The sequence below is a fragment of the Zea mays genome, chromosome 4, assembly GCF_902167145.1.
Source record: "Zea mays cultivar B73 chromosome 4, Zm-B73-REFERENCE-NAM-5.0, whole genome shotgun sequence".
NCBI lineage: Eukaryota > Viridiplantae > Streptophyta > Magnoliopsida > Poales > Poaceae > Zea > Zea mays.
Genome location: NC_050099.1, coordinates 87,418,439 through 87,434,827, shown reverse-complemented (window position 1 = coordinate 87,434,827; position 16,389 = coordinate 87,418,439). Strand labels below are relative to the sequence as shown.

At 46.5% G+C, this 16,389-nt stretch overlaps 1 protein-coding gene and 1 long non-coding RNA gene across 2 annotated transcripts; one reads left to right on the top strand and one right to left on the bottom strand.

The window, feature by feature from the left end:
* Positions 1-5,592: 5,592 nt before the first annotated feature.
* On the bottom strand, positions 5,593-12,375 carry LOC103653482 (uncharacterized). The gene is made up of 2 exons (XR_565513.3): positions 11,995-12,375; positions 5,593-5,790 (listed from the first exon to the last, which is right to left on the bottom strand). It is a non-coding gene; the product is annotated as an uncharacterized lncRNA (long non-coding RNA).
* Positions 11,017-16,154, top strand: LOC542583 (glyceraldehyde-3-phosphate deHaseN1). Its single transcript, NM_001112119.2, has 9 exons — positions 11,017-11,535; positions 12,028-12,221; positions 12,315-12,443; positions 14,259-14,378; positions 14,478-14,614; positions 14,692-14,847; positions 15,180-15,558; positions 15,654-15,770; positions 15,896-16,154. The coding sequence occupies exons 1-9, from the start codon at positions 11,385-11,387 to the stop codon at positions 16,007-16,009; spliced, it is 1,497 nt and encodes a 498-aa protein (NP_001105589.2). The 5' UTR covers positions 11,017-11,384; the 3' UTR covers positions 16,010-16,154.
* Positions 16,155-16,389: the final 235 nt, after the last annotated feature.

Below are 16,389 nucleotides of genomic sequence, written 5' to 3'. Positions count from 1 at the left end.
TTGCCGACACCGAGATGCGGAGGCTGACCAACGCTGTCGAGGGGCTAGGGTCTTCGCTGGCCCCCACTTCGAGGCCGAGGTGGTTCTGCCTCCCTCGTCGCCGACTGCTGTCGTACCTCTTGGTGGCCCTTCTCCGACCATGTAGGCCTAGTCATCGCCCTGTAGGGTTTTTTTTGAAATTTGTATGAATTATGCTAAAAACTCAGTTGTCTCGAATCTTAAGCTCTTAGTTGTTTACTATGTTATTTTTCCTGCTGTTTTGTACCGGTTACCTTAATTTTACTGCGGTGTCCTCGTTAGAACGTGAGTTACCCTTTAGGGAGGGAATAGTGAGCAACGAAACCGTATCCCTGAGCATAGGTGTTCCTGCGGCTCGGCTATCTTTCCTAGTCAGGATGTCCCCTGTTCTTGAGGGTTTTTGCGTTAGACTAAGGCGAGAGTACGAAACGTGTTCGTTCTTAAAACTGGTGGAAAAAACAACACAGAGGGGGGTTCCCCCCTGCTAGCCCCTGAGGTAGGCTTGGTATGGAAAGCAAGGCCGAGCCTCCCTTAAAAGCTATTCTTTATTAATTGAGAAAATCATAGTATAATTAGGCCTATATGCCTAAGGACAAAAACAGCGTAGTTGTTCTATGTTCCACGCATTGTCGTAGACTTCTCCCTCCTCGTTGCAGAGTTGTACGTTCCTGGCTCTAGCACATTGGCGATGATGAAGGGTCCTTCCCAAGGAGGAGTGAGCTTGTGACGCCCTCGGTTGTCTTGTCATAACCGAAGCACTAGGTCACCCACTTGGAATCCTCGGGGTCGAACACACCTTTCGTGGTAGCGACGAAGGGACTGTTGATACTTGGCCAAACGAAGGAGTGCTACGTCCCAATCTTCCTCCAATTGTTCGAGAAAATCATCACGGTTGACTTGATTGTTGCGTTCGCTGTATGCTCGCTACCTCGGGGAACCATGCTCTAAGTCTATGGGCAAGACAGCCTCAGCCCCATAGACTAGGAAGAATAATGTGAACCCCGTGGCTCAGCTCACAGTAGTCCTCATGCTCCAGATCACTGAGGGGAGTTTGGCAAGCCATCGCCTGCCGAACTTGTTCAGATCGTTAAAGCACGTTCTACCTATCTGTTTGACCTCAGATGAGCCACAGTTGACCAGTCCACACAGATGTGATGGCTCGAATTTGATGTTGGCGAGGGGTCGGACCTTGATCCACTTGGAGAAATTTTTTGATGGCGACCATCAGGTGCGTAAAGCCCCCAGGTGCCTTCTGTAGAGGACCGATGAGGTTTAATCCCCACATCATGAACGGTCAAGTTATTGGGATCATCTGTAGGGCCCAGGATGGCATATGCGTCTATTTCACATAGAACTAGCAACCCCAGCAGGACTGCATGATCCTGGTAGCGTCGGCTACCGCGGTCGACCCGTAAAACCCTTTCCTAAAGGCGTTGACGACGAGGGTTCGGGGCGCCACGTGGTGCCCGCAAGCCCCCAAGTGGATTTCTCCCAATAGCTCCTGGCCCTGGCTGATAGGTATACATCGTTGGAGTATTCTCGAAGGGCTGCGTCGGTACAACTCCTTCTCCTCTTCTATCAGCGCAAAAGTTTTCGCTCAACGAGCGAGGGGTCCGCCAGCCTATGGCTGGGACGGCCCTGTCGTTGTCGTTGTCGATTTGCATGGCCTCTGGCCCATCGGCCCGGGGTCTATCATCATGGGGGGCAAGCTCGGGCGCTTTCCTTGGTATCACCAAGGGTTTGTAGATGTCCCTGGCAAAGACGTTTGGGGGACTGTGGTCCGTCCCGAGGCGATCTTCACTAGTTCATCTCCTACCTCGTTGTACCGCCGTGCAACATGGTTGAGCTCTAGGCCGAAGAATTTGTCTTCGAGGCACCGAACTTCTTTGCAGTAGGCTTCCATTCTTGCATCGTGGCAGCTTGAATTTTTCATGACCTGGTCAATGACGAGCTGGGAGTCTCCTCGGACGTCGAGGCGCTCTTGCCACGGGGTTTGTAATCCTTTATTTTCTGGCTCTTCAAGATTTGCTAGAAGCTTTTCATGACGAGGGCAATCTCCTCATCATTAAGCTTGAAGGGGGCGATTGGAAACTCCTTGCTTGGGGCTTCTTCCTCCTTCTCGCTTGTTGATTTGAAGGCAACAACTTGAGCCTCGGTTGTGATGGCATTGCGTTGATGCAAGTCCATGACATACTTGGAGTCCTTAACCATCCTCTCATGGCTAAGGAACTTCCCAAACACCTCCTCAGGGGTTATCACCTCATACCTAGTATTTTCACGCAATAGAGTAACAAGTGTAGCATTATGTCAAATAAGTGACCTTAGCATGAGTTTAATGACTTCATGGTTAGTCCATTTTGTGCTCTCAAGGTTGTGGATTTAGTCCACCAATGTCTTGAGTTGGTTGTACATTTCTTGAGGCCCTTCTCCTTAATTGATAATGAACCTTCTGGGCTCTCCTTCGATGAGCTCTATCCTTGTGATCTTGGTGTTCTTGTTACCTTCATGCACCATCTTGAGCGCGTCCCAATCTCTTTAGCGATTTGTGTAACAACCCGGTTTTTAGTTCAAAGGTTACTCCACTGTGGTGTTTGGCCCTTGCATGGGCTACCCTTTGCGTAGGGCACCAACAAGGATTAGTCGAGACCTTGTCTGGTTCTGGATACCTTGGTAAAAATACCGGCGTCATCCACGGGAGTTTGCATTTATACTCTTGCTCTTTACCTTCCGCATTTATATTAAGTACTGTCGGATGGGCCCCATGCTCTGGACTCTCCACATAGCTGAGTTTGTTACGGAATGCGTGGATCGCGTAACGACCGTCGGTCGTTGCAACCCTCTAGCTGACATCCATTTGTAAACCCTAGGTGTGGCTATGTATATACTCAAACGTTGCATCCCTCAGGTCACCGCACACCCACCTTTTCAAGCACACCGTTAGATTGAGGGAGCTGTCATCACCGGTGTGAGGGGAGAGAGAACTTGAGTGTTGCCACACCGTCCAAACACCCAGGCTACCGTTGTGACCTCACCGGGCATTCTGGGGACATCGTCCGAGCATTGGGGATCTACATGAAGCATGCACATGCGTGGAAAGGATCCGAGAGCCGCAGAATTTCTTGTCAGAATTTCTCCGCCCCCATCGAGTCATAGATCGCCGTAGTTAGCGCCTCCTACCATCTTCTTCACCAGTGAGAGCTTCGCCGAGTCCTAGTCTTCATCTTCTATTTGTGTTGTAACCCGTTTTAGTGGTTCTCGAACCAACGATATCGTAGTGACACATAGAATATTCTTACGCAGTTTGTTCTCATGCTTTGGTGTAATGTTACCATATCCATTATTTGCTTGTTTGTATGTATTGCTGCGAGTAGAAGCAAGGTGACAAAGAACCCGAGGCCCAACTTGGTGAAGTACCTAGAATCCCAAGTATAAGGAAAGTTGTGTCCTTGATCACTTTCTTTGACCTAATAATGATCATGATTCTTAATCACAGTGTCACTGTTAGGTTAAGTCGATGTGACCTAATAGGTTACCTAGTTTGTTTGCCCTACACCTTGCAACTAAATGAATTATTGGGTAGTCTTGCAATGCTCTACCTAGTTGGGATTAATGTTACATATGAATTATGATCATGCTTTTATCATTATTGTTAGATTATTTATTGCTCATGATAAGATCATTTTGTTAATTGGGACATGAAGAACCACCCAAGAAAACAGTGCTACCACAAAGGTGGTATGGGATGCCCTTGGCTGACTAATTAGGAAAGCTAGGGGAGGACTACCTTACCCAAAAGGGAAACCGCGGTGTGAGGAGCTACCAGTATAGGGATGTTCTCGGGTCGATCATGCTGCGATGGCTTTTCAGACAAGGGATCTATATCGCCCCTTCTCGCTGAAATCGTAGTGGGTTTTCTGAAACTAGTGAACTTTGTAAAGGCCTTGTAGTGCTACCCTGCCTCATCACCTCAGTAGAGATGAATGGCATTTCTAGACCACTTGGCAAATGGGTAACATGACTTGTGGGTAAAGATGCACAACCTCTATAGAGTGTAAAGCTGGTATATCAGCAGTGCTCAGGGTCAAGAGTGGCTCGAGCCCTCACATGAGTAAGTTATGGAATTAAATTTAACCTATCATGCATTGAATTGTGAGATTTATTATTCATTGTGATCAATTATTTAATTAGGATGGTATTTACTTACACTTATTAATTGCTAATAAAATTTGACCAACACTAAAAGCAATGCTCAGCCTTAACCATTCTCCTTGGTAAGCCTTAGACTGCACTTTTCCCACACTTGCCGAGCGATAACCATATGGGAGCTCATACTTACTATAATCACACTAGGAGAAGAGCAGGTACCGTCGGAAGAGGACTACTACGACGAGTTTGATGAGATCTAGGTGTCATCTCCCAGTCAACTATGGCACTGTGGAGATAGTATCTTAGCACGATTTATTTGCTTAAAACTATTTTGTAAGACATTCTCGTTACATAATAAAGTTTGTAGCATTCGTCTCTATACACTGAGTCATTACATGTGTGGATCTCAATTTGGCGCACATGTGAGAGCATCTATATTTGCCCTTAAATCTGGGTGTGACAACGATGAACGTATGTGAGCTCACCCTTGCTATTATCACAATAGCAGGTACTGCAAGATGAGGAGCATGAATGATACTATGATGAGTTTGGAGAGGTCTAGGCCATCGTCTACTAGTCAACTTTGGTTATGGAGGATCACCCTAAACCCTAAACCCTAAATCTTAAGTCATCATATGTGTGAGACTTGATCCAGGCACATATTTCAGATGCACATGGATTTGTTCTTAAATCTGGGTGTGATAAGAAAACACCAAAACCTAATGTTGAACACGGAAAGTGACCGTGCGGACAGTCCGGCCCTAATGCCGGACGGTCCCTGGTGGTGGCGCGGATGGTAGGATTCTAAGTTTCTTGCGGGATTTGTTAGCTAAATCCGTGGAATAACTCGGGAAATGACTTGTAACGGGTCTAGACCTCCCCCTTTATATAGATGAAGGGATACGACCGATTGAAGCCCTCACAATTGATCAAATCAAGTCTACTTATCGTTTTTACCTTATGCATTAGGAGTAGTTCTAGTTTAGCCATAGTTTAGTCTCCCTCTACCTCAAATCTTCACCTCTCTTTGGCTTTACATCGATTAGAGGCGTCTTGGGTGGCCTGCCGACGCCAAGACACACCCTAGGATCTCTCCTCCCCGACGGGGTCCCTCCCAGGAGGCGAGATCTAGGTCTGCTGCAAAGAAGAAGACCCTCTGCGCCATCGCGGACTATCCGAGCCCTAGGCGCGGACCGTCCGGACGTACACAGAGGAGGAGTCGCTCCTACGCCAGGTCGTGGACCATCCGGCCCTGTGTCGCAAACCGTCCGCGCCTCCGTAGAGAGCACCGCCAGGCGGTCAGTTCCAGTGTTTGGCGCCCGGATTGGCGCCAACACACTTTTTGGCGACTCCGCTAGGGACAAGTGTCTAGATCTACTAAAAATCAGGCTCTCAAATGACCGGTTATAAATATCACACCGATATCTCCCTGGACAATATCCTGAAGCCGGTTGTTGAAAGTCTGACGTCCGATTAGCAACAGCAATACGAGGACTACATGCGTTAAGCGAAGGAAATATTCTTGTCACAATACACGGTGGATCGCCACAAGAAGGTTGTCAAACATGGAGGGACCGACGTCTCATCTCTTTTATCTTCGCTTCAAGTCCCCCAACGTAAGTAAACCTGATGACATCCAATCTATTAAACAATGTGTAGATCATCAACATAATCAAATAAAACAACAGATTGGAAGGTTAGAAGAATCAATTAGAACATTAACACGTTCGTTGGAGAATTCTGTTGTTCCTAGTTTCCCATCATATGAAACTAGTAATAGGATATCTATGTCTAATACATCGGTAACAAATGGGGATTCGCAACCCCAGCCATTATATGGTATGCCGATGAACTCATATCCAGGGAAAATACCACCACCGCCGTCCCTGCTTGACAGATCGGCGCCCCTGGACACGGTCGAACCGTCCGAGCTTTTGCCCAGACCGTCCAGCCCTTACACGGACCATTCGGCTTTCCCTGCGGGACAGTCCGGGGCTGCACCAGGACCACCACGTGGCGCCCCAATAGCAACGAACACGGCCAGGCAATTCAAATTTACCACCGGATAGATCGGATACGTATACGTAGAGCCCACTGTTGCACACTTTGCACCGAATTATTACACACCACAGCAGCACTATGTTTCACCCCTACATATCTAAACCACAACGCACCATTTGATCATAGGTCGATCAATATTATCGATCAGTCACGACAAGAAAAGTCGGTTAGCAACGCCCGACCAAATGTGCTCCACAGCCCAAGGTCTGGTGATCTGCCACCAGACGCAATGGAGAAAATTAGGGAAGAGATGTTTGAATTATTTCGAGATAGGCTCAGAGTTAGTGTAGCCAGAGTGGGGCAATCATATCAAAAGCCATGCGATCACCAGTTTGGCACTTTTCCATATCCACAAGGGGCAAGGATACCAGAGTTTTCTAAGTTTTTTGGTGAAAATGGGAGAAGCGCACACGAACATATAGGCCAGTTCCTAGCACACCTAGGCGAATTGGCTGATGGGGAAGCATGTCATGTTCGTTTATTTTCTTTATCCCTTATTGGTACCGCTTTTGCATGGTACCCCGCCCTGCCTCCTAATTCTATTAATTCCTGGAATGATTTAGAGAGTAAATTTCATGAACATTTCTTTTCCGGGGAGTATGAATTAGGGCTAGCTGATTTAGTTTCAGTCTGACAGGGACACGAAGAATTGGTTAATGATTATATACAGAGGTTCTGGGACACTAGAAATTGATGCTTTCGGATCCATGTCACAGACAAAGAGCTAGCAGGGCTGGCTTTTAATGGGTTGCTATCCTACTTAAGAGACAAATTAGATGGGACCCAGTTCTTCTCAATAGCTCAGCTACATCAGCGGACTTTGGCCTATGAAAGATGATTTAAAGAGACATCAAAATCGGTCGCCCGTACTATACATCTAGCACATCATGATAGTTTAGATGATGAATCCATAGATGTATATACCGCTGAGTTTATTTGGCCAACAAAGGCCAAATCTTCCACATGTTCTTTTTTACAGTCGGTTCAAAAGAATCGACAAGAAGATATTAAATTTACCTTTAATGTTGCCAAATGCGATATAATTTTTGACGAGCTACTAAAAATGACAGCATTAAATTAACTCATACTATTCCTCCTATGGATGAATTAAAGATGTGTGCTTATTGTAAGTGGCATAATTCTTTTTCCCATGCCAACAATGATTGTAATGTTTTTCATCGACAGATATAATCGGCCATAAATGAGGATCGGTTGACTTTTTAGGAGATTATAGCGGACACACAACCATTTCCTGTCAATACAATAGAACCCACAAGCAAAAAGGTCTTGGTTCGGCCTAAAGTGGTCGATAAAGGCAAAGACAAAAACATCATCATTGGTGATCCTCGCACGTCAAATATATCACAAGAAGAGATTGCTTGGAAGGCTCCAGACAGAAACACTAACAAGTTCGGAGGCACTGGTGGCAGGCTCAACCAAGCAGCCGAGCAAAACTCCTTGACTTGAGCATCATGGACTGTCCGGCACCTACGCACGAACGATCCGATGCTCATGCGGACGTTCCGGCTGACTCAGCCAGACAGTCCGCCCATGACCATAGGCGTCAGCCTCCACACAAAGCAAGGAAAGAGACGCAAGGGCAAAGCCAACATAACACACATGGTCGGCTGGTAAAAGCCGGCCCTACTTCCGATCAATTGCTCGCCAAATATGCTGGCAATAACGTTGTTCTACGCGATCGACCAATAAAGGAACCCTGGTCACTCGCTGAAACAAAACGGTCGAATAAATTAAAACGACCCGAAAGGCGACGCAAGAAGCCTCGCCTATTCATCCTATGATGCTAGGATGCTCTCCATCTGCCTATTCATCGTCGATATATTGTCCTATCCAAATATGGAATGATACGACGATAAACCCATGGTACATGCATAGTCCCTTTGTCTATTCAGGCTGGAGGCACCTCCATTCTATACCTTTTTATCCATGATCATGCCCGAGAAAGATGCAATATGAAATGACCTATATGCATTAGAGCTCTATTGAATGATCACCCTATTGGTTTGAAAAGCCGGTGACTTGCATCAGGATTAGTACATATGCTTTTGGTTCGTCAATCTCCACCAAACGGCAGGGGGCATATGTTGAACGCAGGAAAGTGACCGCGCGGACGGTCCGGCCCTGAGGCCGGACGATCCATAGTGGTGGCGCGGATGGTCCACGCGTGCGCAGAATCAGTTAGGGTTCCGAGTTTCTTGCAGGATTTGTTAGCTAAATCCGCTGGATTAACTCAGGAAACGACTTATAACGGGTCCAGACCTCCCCCCTTTATATAGATGAAGGGCTATGGCCGATTGAAGCCCCCACAATCAATCAAATCAAGTCTACTTATCGTTTTTACCTTATGCATTAGGAGTAGTTCTAGTTTAGCCATAGTTTAGTCTCCCTCTACCTTAAATCTTCACCTCTCTTCGACTCTACGTCGACTAGAGGCGTCTTGGGTGGTCTGCCGACGCCAAGACACACCCTAGAATCTGAAAGGTAAATTGGGTTAACCATTTCCTATAATTAATTTTGGTGGTTGACGACCAACGCAAACATGTGGACTAACTAGTTTGTCTAGAATTCATGTATTACGGGTGCATAAGGTTCAACACAAACTAAGAAAGAAATCAGTTAGGGACACAATTTTATTGGAGCAAAAGGGACTTGAGTGTACTGAAAAATGGCGTACCGGACTGTTCGGTGTGCCACCGGACAGTGTTCGGTGCACCAAGGCCGTACAGATGTCAACCAGCCACTCTCGGAAATTTGGAGACGCGCTCCGCTATAATTCACCAGACTGTCCGGTGAGCTAGCGGAGCAACGACTCCCTGCGCCAACGGTCGACTCTGCAAAGTGCTACAGTGATGAACAGTGCCATGACAGAGTCAGAAGCGCAGAAGTCAGAGCGCACCGGACTGTCCGGTGTGGCACCGGACTAACCGGTGCAGCTAGAAGACAAACGTCCCCAACGATCAACTTCTCAGAACCCTAACGGTTGCGCTGATGTGGCGCACACCGGACAGTGCACAGTGCTGTCCGATGGCGCACCGAACTGTCCGGTGCGCCCATCGCCAGTAGCCTTGGCCAACAGCTACAAGGTGGTTGGGGGCTATAAATACCCCCCAACCACCACAATCTTTGGCATCCAAGTTTTTCTGAAGATCACATGCAATACAAGAGCTAGAGCATTCACTCCAAGACATATTTCCAAAGATTAAACCCTCTCCAAGTCTCGAATTCATCTCAACCACTTAGTGACTTGAGAGAGAGTGTGTTCGTGTTCATTTGCGCTCTTGTTGCTTGGATTGCCTTTCTTCCTTCCTCACTTCTTTTCTAAGTGCTTGTAAGCAAAGCAAGAGAGACCTAAGAGTGTGGTGGTACTTGCGGGGTCTTAGTGACCCGTGTGATTAAGGGAAAGACTCACTCGATCTAGGTGACTGTTTGAGAGAGGGAAATGGTTGAAATAGACCCGGTCTTTGTGACCTCCTCAACAGGGACTAGGTTCTTTGGAACCGAACCTCGGTAAAACAAATCATCGTGTTCACTCGTCTTGATTCTTATTTGATTTGTTTTCCCCTCTTTAGCGTTTCCTTGCTAGTGTGAATTTGAGTTGGCTCCCATACGTTATCCGCAATCCGTGAGCAACTCCTAGCAAGAGAGATATTCTTTTGGACTTGAATTTAATTCTAACGCTAACCTCGGCTTGTAGTGTGTGTTTAAAGTTATAAATTTCAGGTTTCGCCTATTCACCCCTCTAGGCGACTTTTAGAATCTCTCCACCCCGACGGGGTTCCTCCCGGAAGGCAAGATCTAGGTCTGCTGTAAAGAAGACCCTTTGCGCCATCGCGGAACGTCCGAGCCACAGGCGCGGACCGTCCAGACGTACGCAGAGGAGGAGTCGCTCCCGCGCTAGGTTACGGACCGTCCGGCCCTGTGCTGCGGACCGTCCGCGCCTCCGCATAGAGCACCGCTAGGCGGTCAGTTCCAGTGTCTGGCGCCCGTATCGGCACCAACACCTAACACGTCAGGAAGCCACATGGAGCGTAACGCTCCCATATAGTACCACCTTACTAGCTGAAGGAGTAAGAGCGACCCTGTGTGCAATAAGAAAATGGATCGGCCTCCTTTTCAACTCGTACTTTTATCGTACTTTTGGCTAAGATAAGGTGTTTTTGTCGGTTTAATATCTGATATGTGGATATTACACTTTAATATTAAATTTATTTTTATGAATATTAAATATGATTATACGCCGTCGCAACGAGTATTGTACTAGTTATAATTATCTATTGTCATAGTAAAACTGGTATAGATCTTTATTAAATCTTAAATATGTCACTGGTTATGTCTAAAACGACGTTTACGGTTAGCTTCTCGTTTCTCCTCTTCTTACTTCCGTCTCAGTATTTAACATGTTTACAGCTCTATTATTATATTTTCTCCAATCATCTCCGAAAACACTGGAGCAAGTAGATGTCGCTGTACACACTCGAATAAAAAAAAATGGGACAGCTTTGCCGGCAGGCGGTACCGTTGGCGTGATAGTCTGACGCTGCAAAGCCGCCGAGGAGAGCCCTACTCGCCCAAGTGTGCCGCGTCACCTCTAGCGCTGCTGGGAACGCCAGCCACACAGTGCCCGTGGTCCGCGGCAGCCTACTCCGGTCCGGTACTTGTCACCCAACTCCCGCAGTCCCACCCACACCGATCGCGGGGCCGATCGAGTCTGGTCCGCGGCAGCCTACTCCGGTCCGGTACTTGTCACCCAACTCCCGCAGTCCCACCCACACCGATCGCGGGGCCGATCGAGTCTGCTGAAGCCTCGCCTCGCCTCGCAGAAGAAGCAGCGTGAGTAAAAAACCCGCAGGGTGCAGACGAAAACCTCGTCCGTTTCCGTCGTCTTCCTCCTCCCTCCGTCTCCCTTCACCCGGCCTCGGTGGGTCCGCTCCCCAGCCACGCGCCGCTCTCTTATTTAACCCCGGCCCCGGCCTCCGCTCCGCCACTCGCGCACCCATCACACCCCCTAACCACTCCACCTCCCTCAGCAGCCCTCACGGCCACTACCCACTGCGGCTGTACCACCTGTACGGCTGCACTGTCCGTCGATCGGCTTTGCACCACACGTCCGCGCGCTCGCTCCGTCGGTGTCGGTAGCCATGGCGCTGGCGGGGACGGGGGTGTTCGCGGAGATCCTGGACAGCGAGGTGTACAGGTACTACGCCGACGGGGAGTGGCGCAGCTCCGCCTCCGGCAAGTCCGTCGCCATCGTCAACCCCACCACCCGCAAGACGCAGTACAGGGTGCAAGGTGCGGGCTCTCGCCTCTGCCTCTGTTCTCCCTTCCTTAGCGTGCGCCCCTATGGGCACCAAGGGCCTCGGGAGCGACTGCTAGTGCTGTCCCCTTGTCCGGGGGAAAAATACGCTTATTACTTTGTTTGAGTACTCGATCACAATCCACGTGTGTTAAAGGTGGATTGTGGTGTAATTGTGGTGTTAAGGTAAAAACTTAGAAGTGCCACCAATTAATGCCTACCTGCGCTATCACTTTCCTTAATTATGCTGACCGTCCCTGACAATGCCTCTTGACTAGCGCCCCCAAATAGTCTCGCTTTTGATGCTTATAATTTCACTAGCCCAAATTTAACCACTCTCCAAGAATATTTCTCCAACTAACCATCTCTCGAAGTCGAAGTGATCGAAGTCCGTAGGCCTTTTGCTAGTGATAGATTCAGTGCTTGCAGTGGACTGCAAAAGGGGAACGACTTACTTTTCTGACGGTCCGGATCCCCTGTGTGTCCAGCATGCACGCAGGAGGAGGTGAACAAGGCGATGGACGCGGCCAAGGTCGCGCAGAAGGCATGGGCCCGGACGCCGCTGTGGAAGCGTGCGGAGCTCCTCCACAAGGCGGCCGCGATCCTCAAGGAGCACAAGGCCCCCATCGCCGAGTGCCTTGTCAAGGAGATAGCCAAGCCGGCCAAGGATGCCGTTTCTGAGGTCACTAGCAGCTGAAGTCATTCCTGTTAGAGTGTTTTGCTTTGGTTCTTCAGTTGGGCTTAACGGACAAAATGTCTTGTTGCGTTTTCATAGGTTGTCCGGTCTGGGGATTTGGTGTCGTACACAGCTGAGGAGGGTGTGCGGATACTCGGGGAGGGCAAGCTGCTTGTTTCGGATAGCTTCCCTGGTAATGAACGAAACAAGTACTGTCTGAGCTCCAAGGTATATCTACGTTGCAGTACTCGTGTTTGCTGTATATGCTCCACTGATTTTTCACTGCAACATTGTTTGTGTATCGTAACTTATCCAGAAATGCTGATAGAAATAAGCTAGTTGAACGTCTACGACATTAATTGATGGACCACTCCATCCTGACTAATGGAGGATGAAATGATAGAAGTTGGAGGATGGGCAATTAAGTTTAAAATTCATCTATAAGGATAGGCCATAAAATAGGCAGCTCCTTATCTCTCAGTTTTTTTTTTTTGACATGCAGAGGAGTATGGACCATTTATGCTGTTGGCATGTCTTGCTGTTTCCTTTTGCTTTGTTTTGCCTTTTCTTTTCTGATGTCATTGCCATGCTGTGACTGCTCAGGTTGCGTATTTCTATGATTCTGTCCTAGTATAAACTATTGCTCAGTTGTCCATTGTATTTTTCATGCGCTAATGATATTGTGTCTGGATCAAACTCAACAAGGGCATGGATCTGCCTGACTCGACTGTTCCTATGCCAAATTGGCTGGAATTGGCCAGGTGCAACCATAACTCGAAGAAAGCATAGCATCCAACCAGCGAGGCTTAGGGTCTGTTGGTTGGGCTGTGGCTGCGAAAAAAGCTGTCGTGGGCTGTGAGTTGTGAAAAAAACTGTTGTGACTGTGAACTGCTAAAAAACTAAAAACTGTTCGATGGAAACCACTAAAAGCCGCTGAATATATATATTTTCACAGTTCCATCTGAAAGCTGCTAAAAGCAGGTCTAGATGTGCTTTTAGTTTTGCACTACGAGAAAGTCGGCTTTTAGAAAATGCTGCTTTCTGTATCTTGTCCTTTGGCTTGACTTTTGGCTTTTAGGGGGCAGAAGCTAAAGCCAAAAGTCAAACCAAACACACCCTTAGTGTTATGCCTCAAGCTAGGATTCTGGTGAATTCTGAAAAATGGTTGGTTGCTGCTAATTTGCAAAATCTTGTCTTGGATATGATCATTCAATAGCATTGTATTGTTGTATATATTTGCTAGTCCCGCGGAAGTAAATAAACCAGTTAGGGTCTGTTATCTCTTTGGTAGCAAGGTTTATTTACAATTTCAATACGATACTATGGTATTTGAGAATACTGTAGTATTTTGGAATGGAACAAAAGGTGTTTGGTTGAACTTTATAAAAGACTGTTTTGAATACCACAGTATAGCCAAAACTGCACTGTTTTTTGGAGTATTGATACTGCAATCTAGACTGAAGTTTTCTAAAACATGGTATTATTGTCACATACAAGTGTAGATCATGATATTCTAAAACCATAGTATCCAAAAAAACTGGTAGCAAACAGGGCATGTGTTGAGCTGTTTTCCCGCTCAGTGTACTCTCTGTACTATCACAATCATTGAGGTTGTTGCTTTATGAATGGATCTTTTCACCTTTACTTTCTAAACCAACTAGGATGATCCTAGTACCACTTTATGTCTTAGGTGTTTTGAAATTAGGTTCGTCCTATCGAGCAGTCTACATGCAGATGGCAGGAAAAAGTTCCATTATGTTTGTTAGAATGTAACTCCAAACACCATACATTTAGTTATGAACTCAAACACTAAACGTTCAGTTATGGGCTAAAAAACCATAGCGCTTCTGCCAAACATAGGTTTAATGATACTAAGTTGTATTAGCAACCAATATTCACGCATGCTGTAGCATGTAGAAATATGTATTTCAGACAATACTAAGTTGCCATTGGTGTTTCTCTGAACAATATTGGGTCACCCAAATTTATCGGCCCACTACTATTGTTTCCTTGCATATCTAATGTATCATCTTGTTGATGTAGATACCCCTTGGAGTAGTTTTGGCAATCCCGCCGTTCAACTATCCTGTCAACTTAGCAGTTTCTAAGATTGGCCCAGCACTAATTGCAGGCAATGCTCTTGTGCTAAAGCCTCCAACTCAGGTATATGAGTTTTTTGGACTAATCTTAACTCCCTTCCTGAATGTGAAGCTAACCCCTTTCAAAGTGAAAATGCTTATGTGAAGTAATATTGTTCAACAGGGCGCTGTGGCTGCACTTCATATGGTACACTGCTTCCACCTGGCTGGTTTCCCGAAAGGTTTGATCAGTTGTGTGACTGGGAAGGGTTCTGAAATAGGAGATTTTCTTACAATGCATCCTGGAGTCAACTGCATAAGGTAAGCATCGACAGCACTTGCTGACATTTGATGTCTTCAGTTTTAGTGAGACAAAACCTTGTTTCTTTGCTTCTTAGTTTTACTGGTGGCGATACTGGTATAGCCATTTCAAAGAAGGCTGGAATGGTCCCTCTTCAGATGGAGCTTGGGGGAAAAGATGCTTGCATTGTGCTAGAGGATGCAGATCTGGATTTGGTTTCCGCAAATATAGTAAAGGGTGGCTTCTCATACAGGTACTTAATAATGATATTCATTGTCTGGAAATAGATTTTTTATTGCACTTTGATTTATTGAAAACCTAGAAATGTGAAAGCAACAATTGGAATCAATAAAGGTTTTAGCTAACAGAACATGACATGTGGTACCCAAGTTGGTGTCGTATACATGAGAGTGTTGTCACATGCTTATCCTTGGCTTCCATGCGGCATGCTCCCATCTTAAGTTATGACTCATGAGTAAAAGTGTACTACTTTTTTTTCGAGAACAGTATTACTATTTTAATAACATACTCTCCCATCTCTGATACTTCTTGAGCTTACACTCAAATTTGTTGTGATCAATACAGTGGCCAGAGGTGCACTGCTGTCAAAGTAGTGCTGATCATGGAATCGATTGCTGATGCTGTGGTACAGAAGGTTAATGCCAAGTTGGCGAAACTGAAAGTTGGCCCACCTGAGGACGACTCTGATATCACCCCGGTTGTAACAGAATCCTCAGCCAACTTCATCGAGGGTCTGGTGATGGATGCAAAGGAGAAAGGAGCAACTTTCTGCCAGGAGTACAGGAGAGAAGGCAACCTTATCTGGCCGTTGCTGCTGGATCATGTCCGCCCTGACATGAGGATCGCATGGGAGGAGCCTTTTGGGCCTGTCTTGCCTGTGATTAGGATTAACTCAGTTGAGGAAGGCATCCACCATTGCAATGCCAGTAATTTCGGCCTACAGGTTTTTCCCTCGCCCTCCCTGCCACTTAACAGCAACAGGTACCATTATACCCAGCTTCTTCAACTCACTGTCTGTGCAAACAACACCCATTTCAGGGATGCATTTTTACAAGAGACATCAACAAGGCAATCCTGATCAGTGATGCAATGGAGACTGGAACTGTGCAGATCAACTCTGCACCGGCTCGTGGGCCTGATCATTTCCCCTTCCAGGTAATTGTTATTATCAATCATCATGTCAGCAATTGTCTGAGGTCAACTTGCTGCCAAGTCGCTGTGAGAAATTTTATTTCATCGAGTTGTTTCTAATCCTCAGTGGTTTATTTTTTTTATTTTAGGGACTGAAAGACAGTGGCATTGGGTCCCAGGGGATAACAAACAGCATTAACATGATGACCAAGGTGAAGAGCACTGTCATAAACCTGCCGTCACCATCCTACACCATGGGCTGAGATATTCTTGTTAAGTGTTCTATAGCTCCATGAGCAATGTAGAGAGTTAAATGTTTCATAGCCACGTGAGATTTGGACGCTATTTACACCTCAGTTCTTCCTGCAGAAGATCTTTTGCAGTTTAAAGAATAAAGTGCGTTGAAAGTATGGAGTCGATGCTTTTATATCCTTATTACTGTTGGCGGTCAAATCCTACTAGGTTATATATTATGTTATGTCTAGATACATAGTGAAAGCGATACATCTAAACAATCAAAATGTCTTATAATTTAACTTTGAACAGGAGTACTTAGATGTTAGATACCATCGCTGGACTTGTGCAGTGTATGCCTAATATTTCACCTAGAAAGAGTTTTGCTTCGATATGCTGCAAAATCAGG

What these genes read in the sequence shown, in the direction of transcription:
- LOC542583 (NM_001112119.2), top strand. Translation starts at nt 11,385, where the DNA reads ATGGCGCTGGCGGGGACGGGGGTGTTCGCGGAGATCCTGGACAGCGAG. An exon ending in AGTACTGTCTGAGCTCCAAG is followed by an intron (nt 12,444 to 14,258) that starts GTATATCTACGT and finishes TTGTTGATGTAG; the next exon opens with ATACCCCTTGGAGTAGTTTT. An exon ending in CCTGGAGTCAACTGCATAAG is followed by an intron (nt 14,615 to 14,691) that starts GTAAGCATCGAC and finishes TTTGCTTCTTAG; the next exon opens with TTTTACTGGTGGCGATACTG.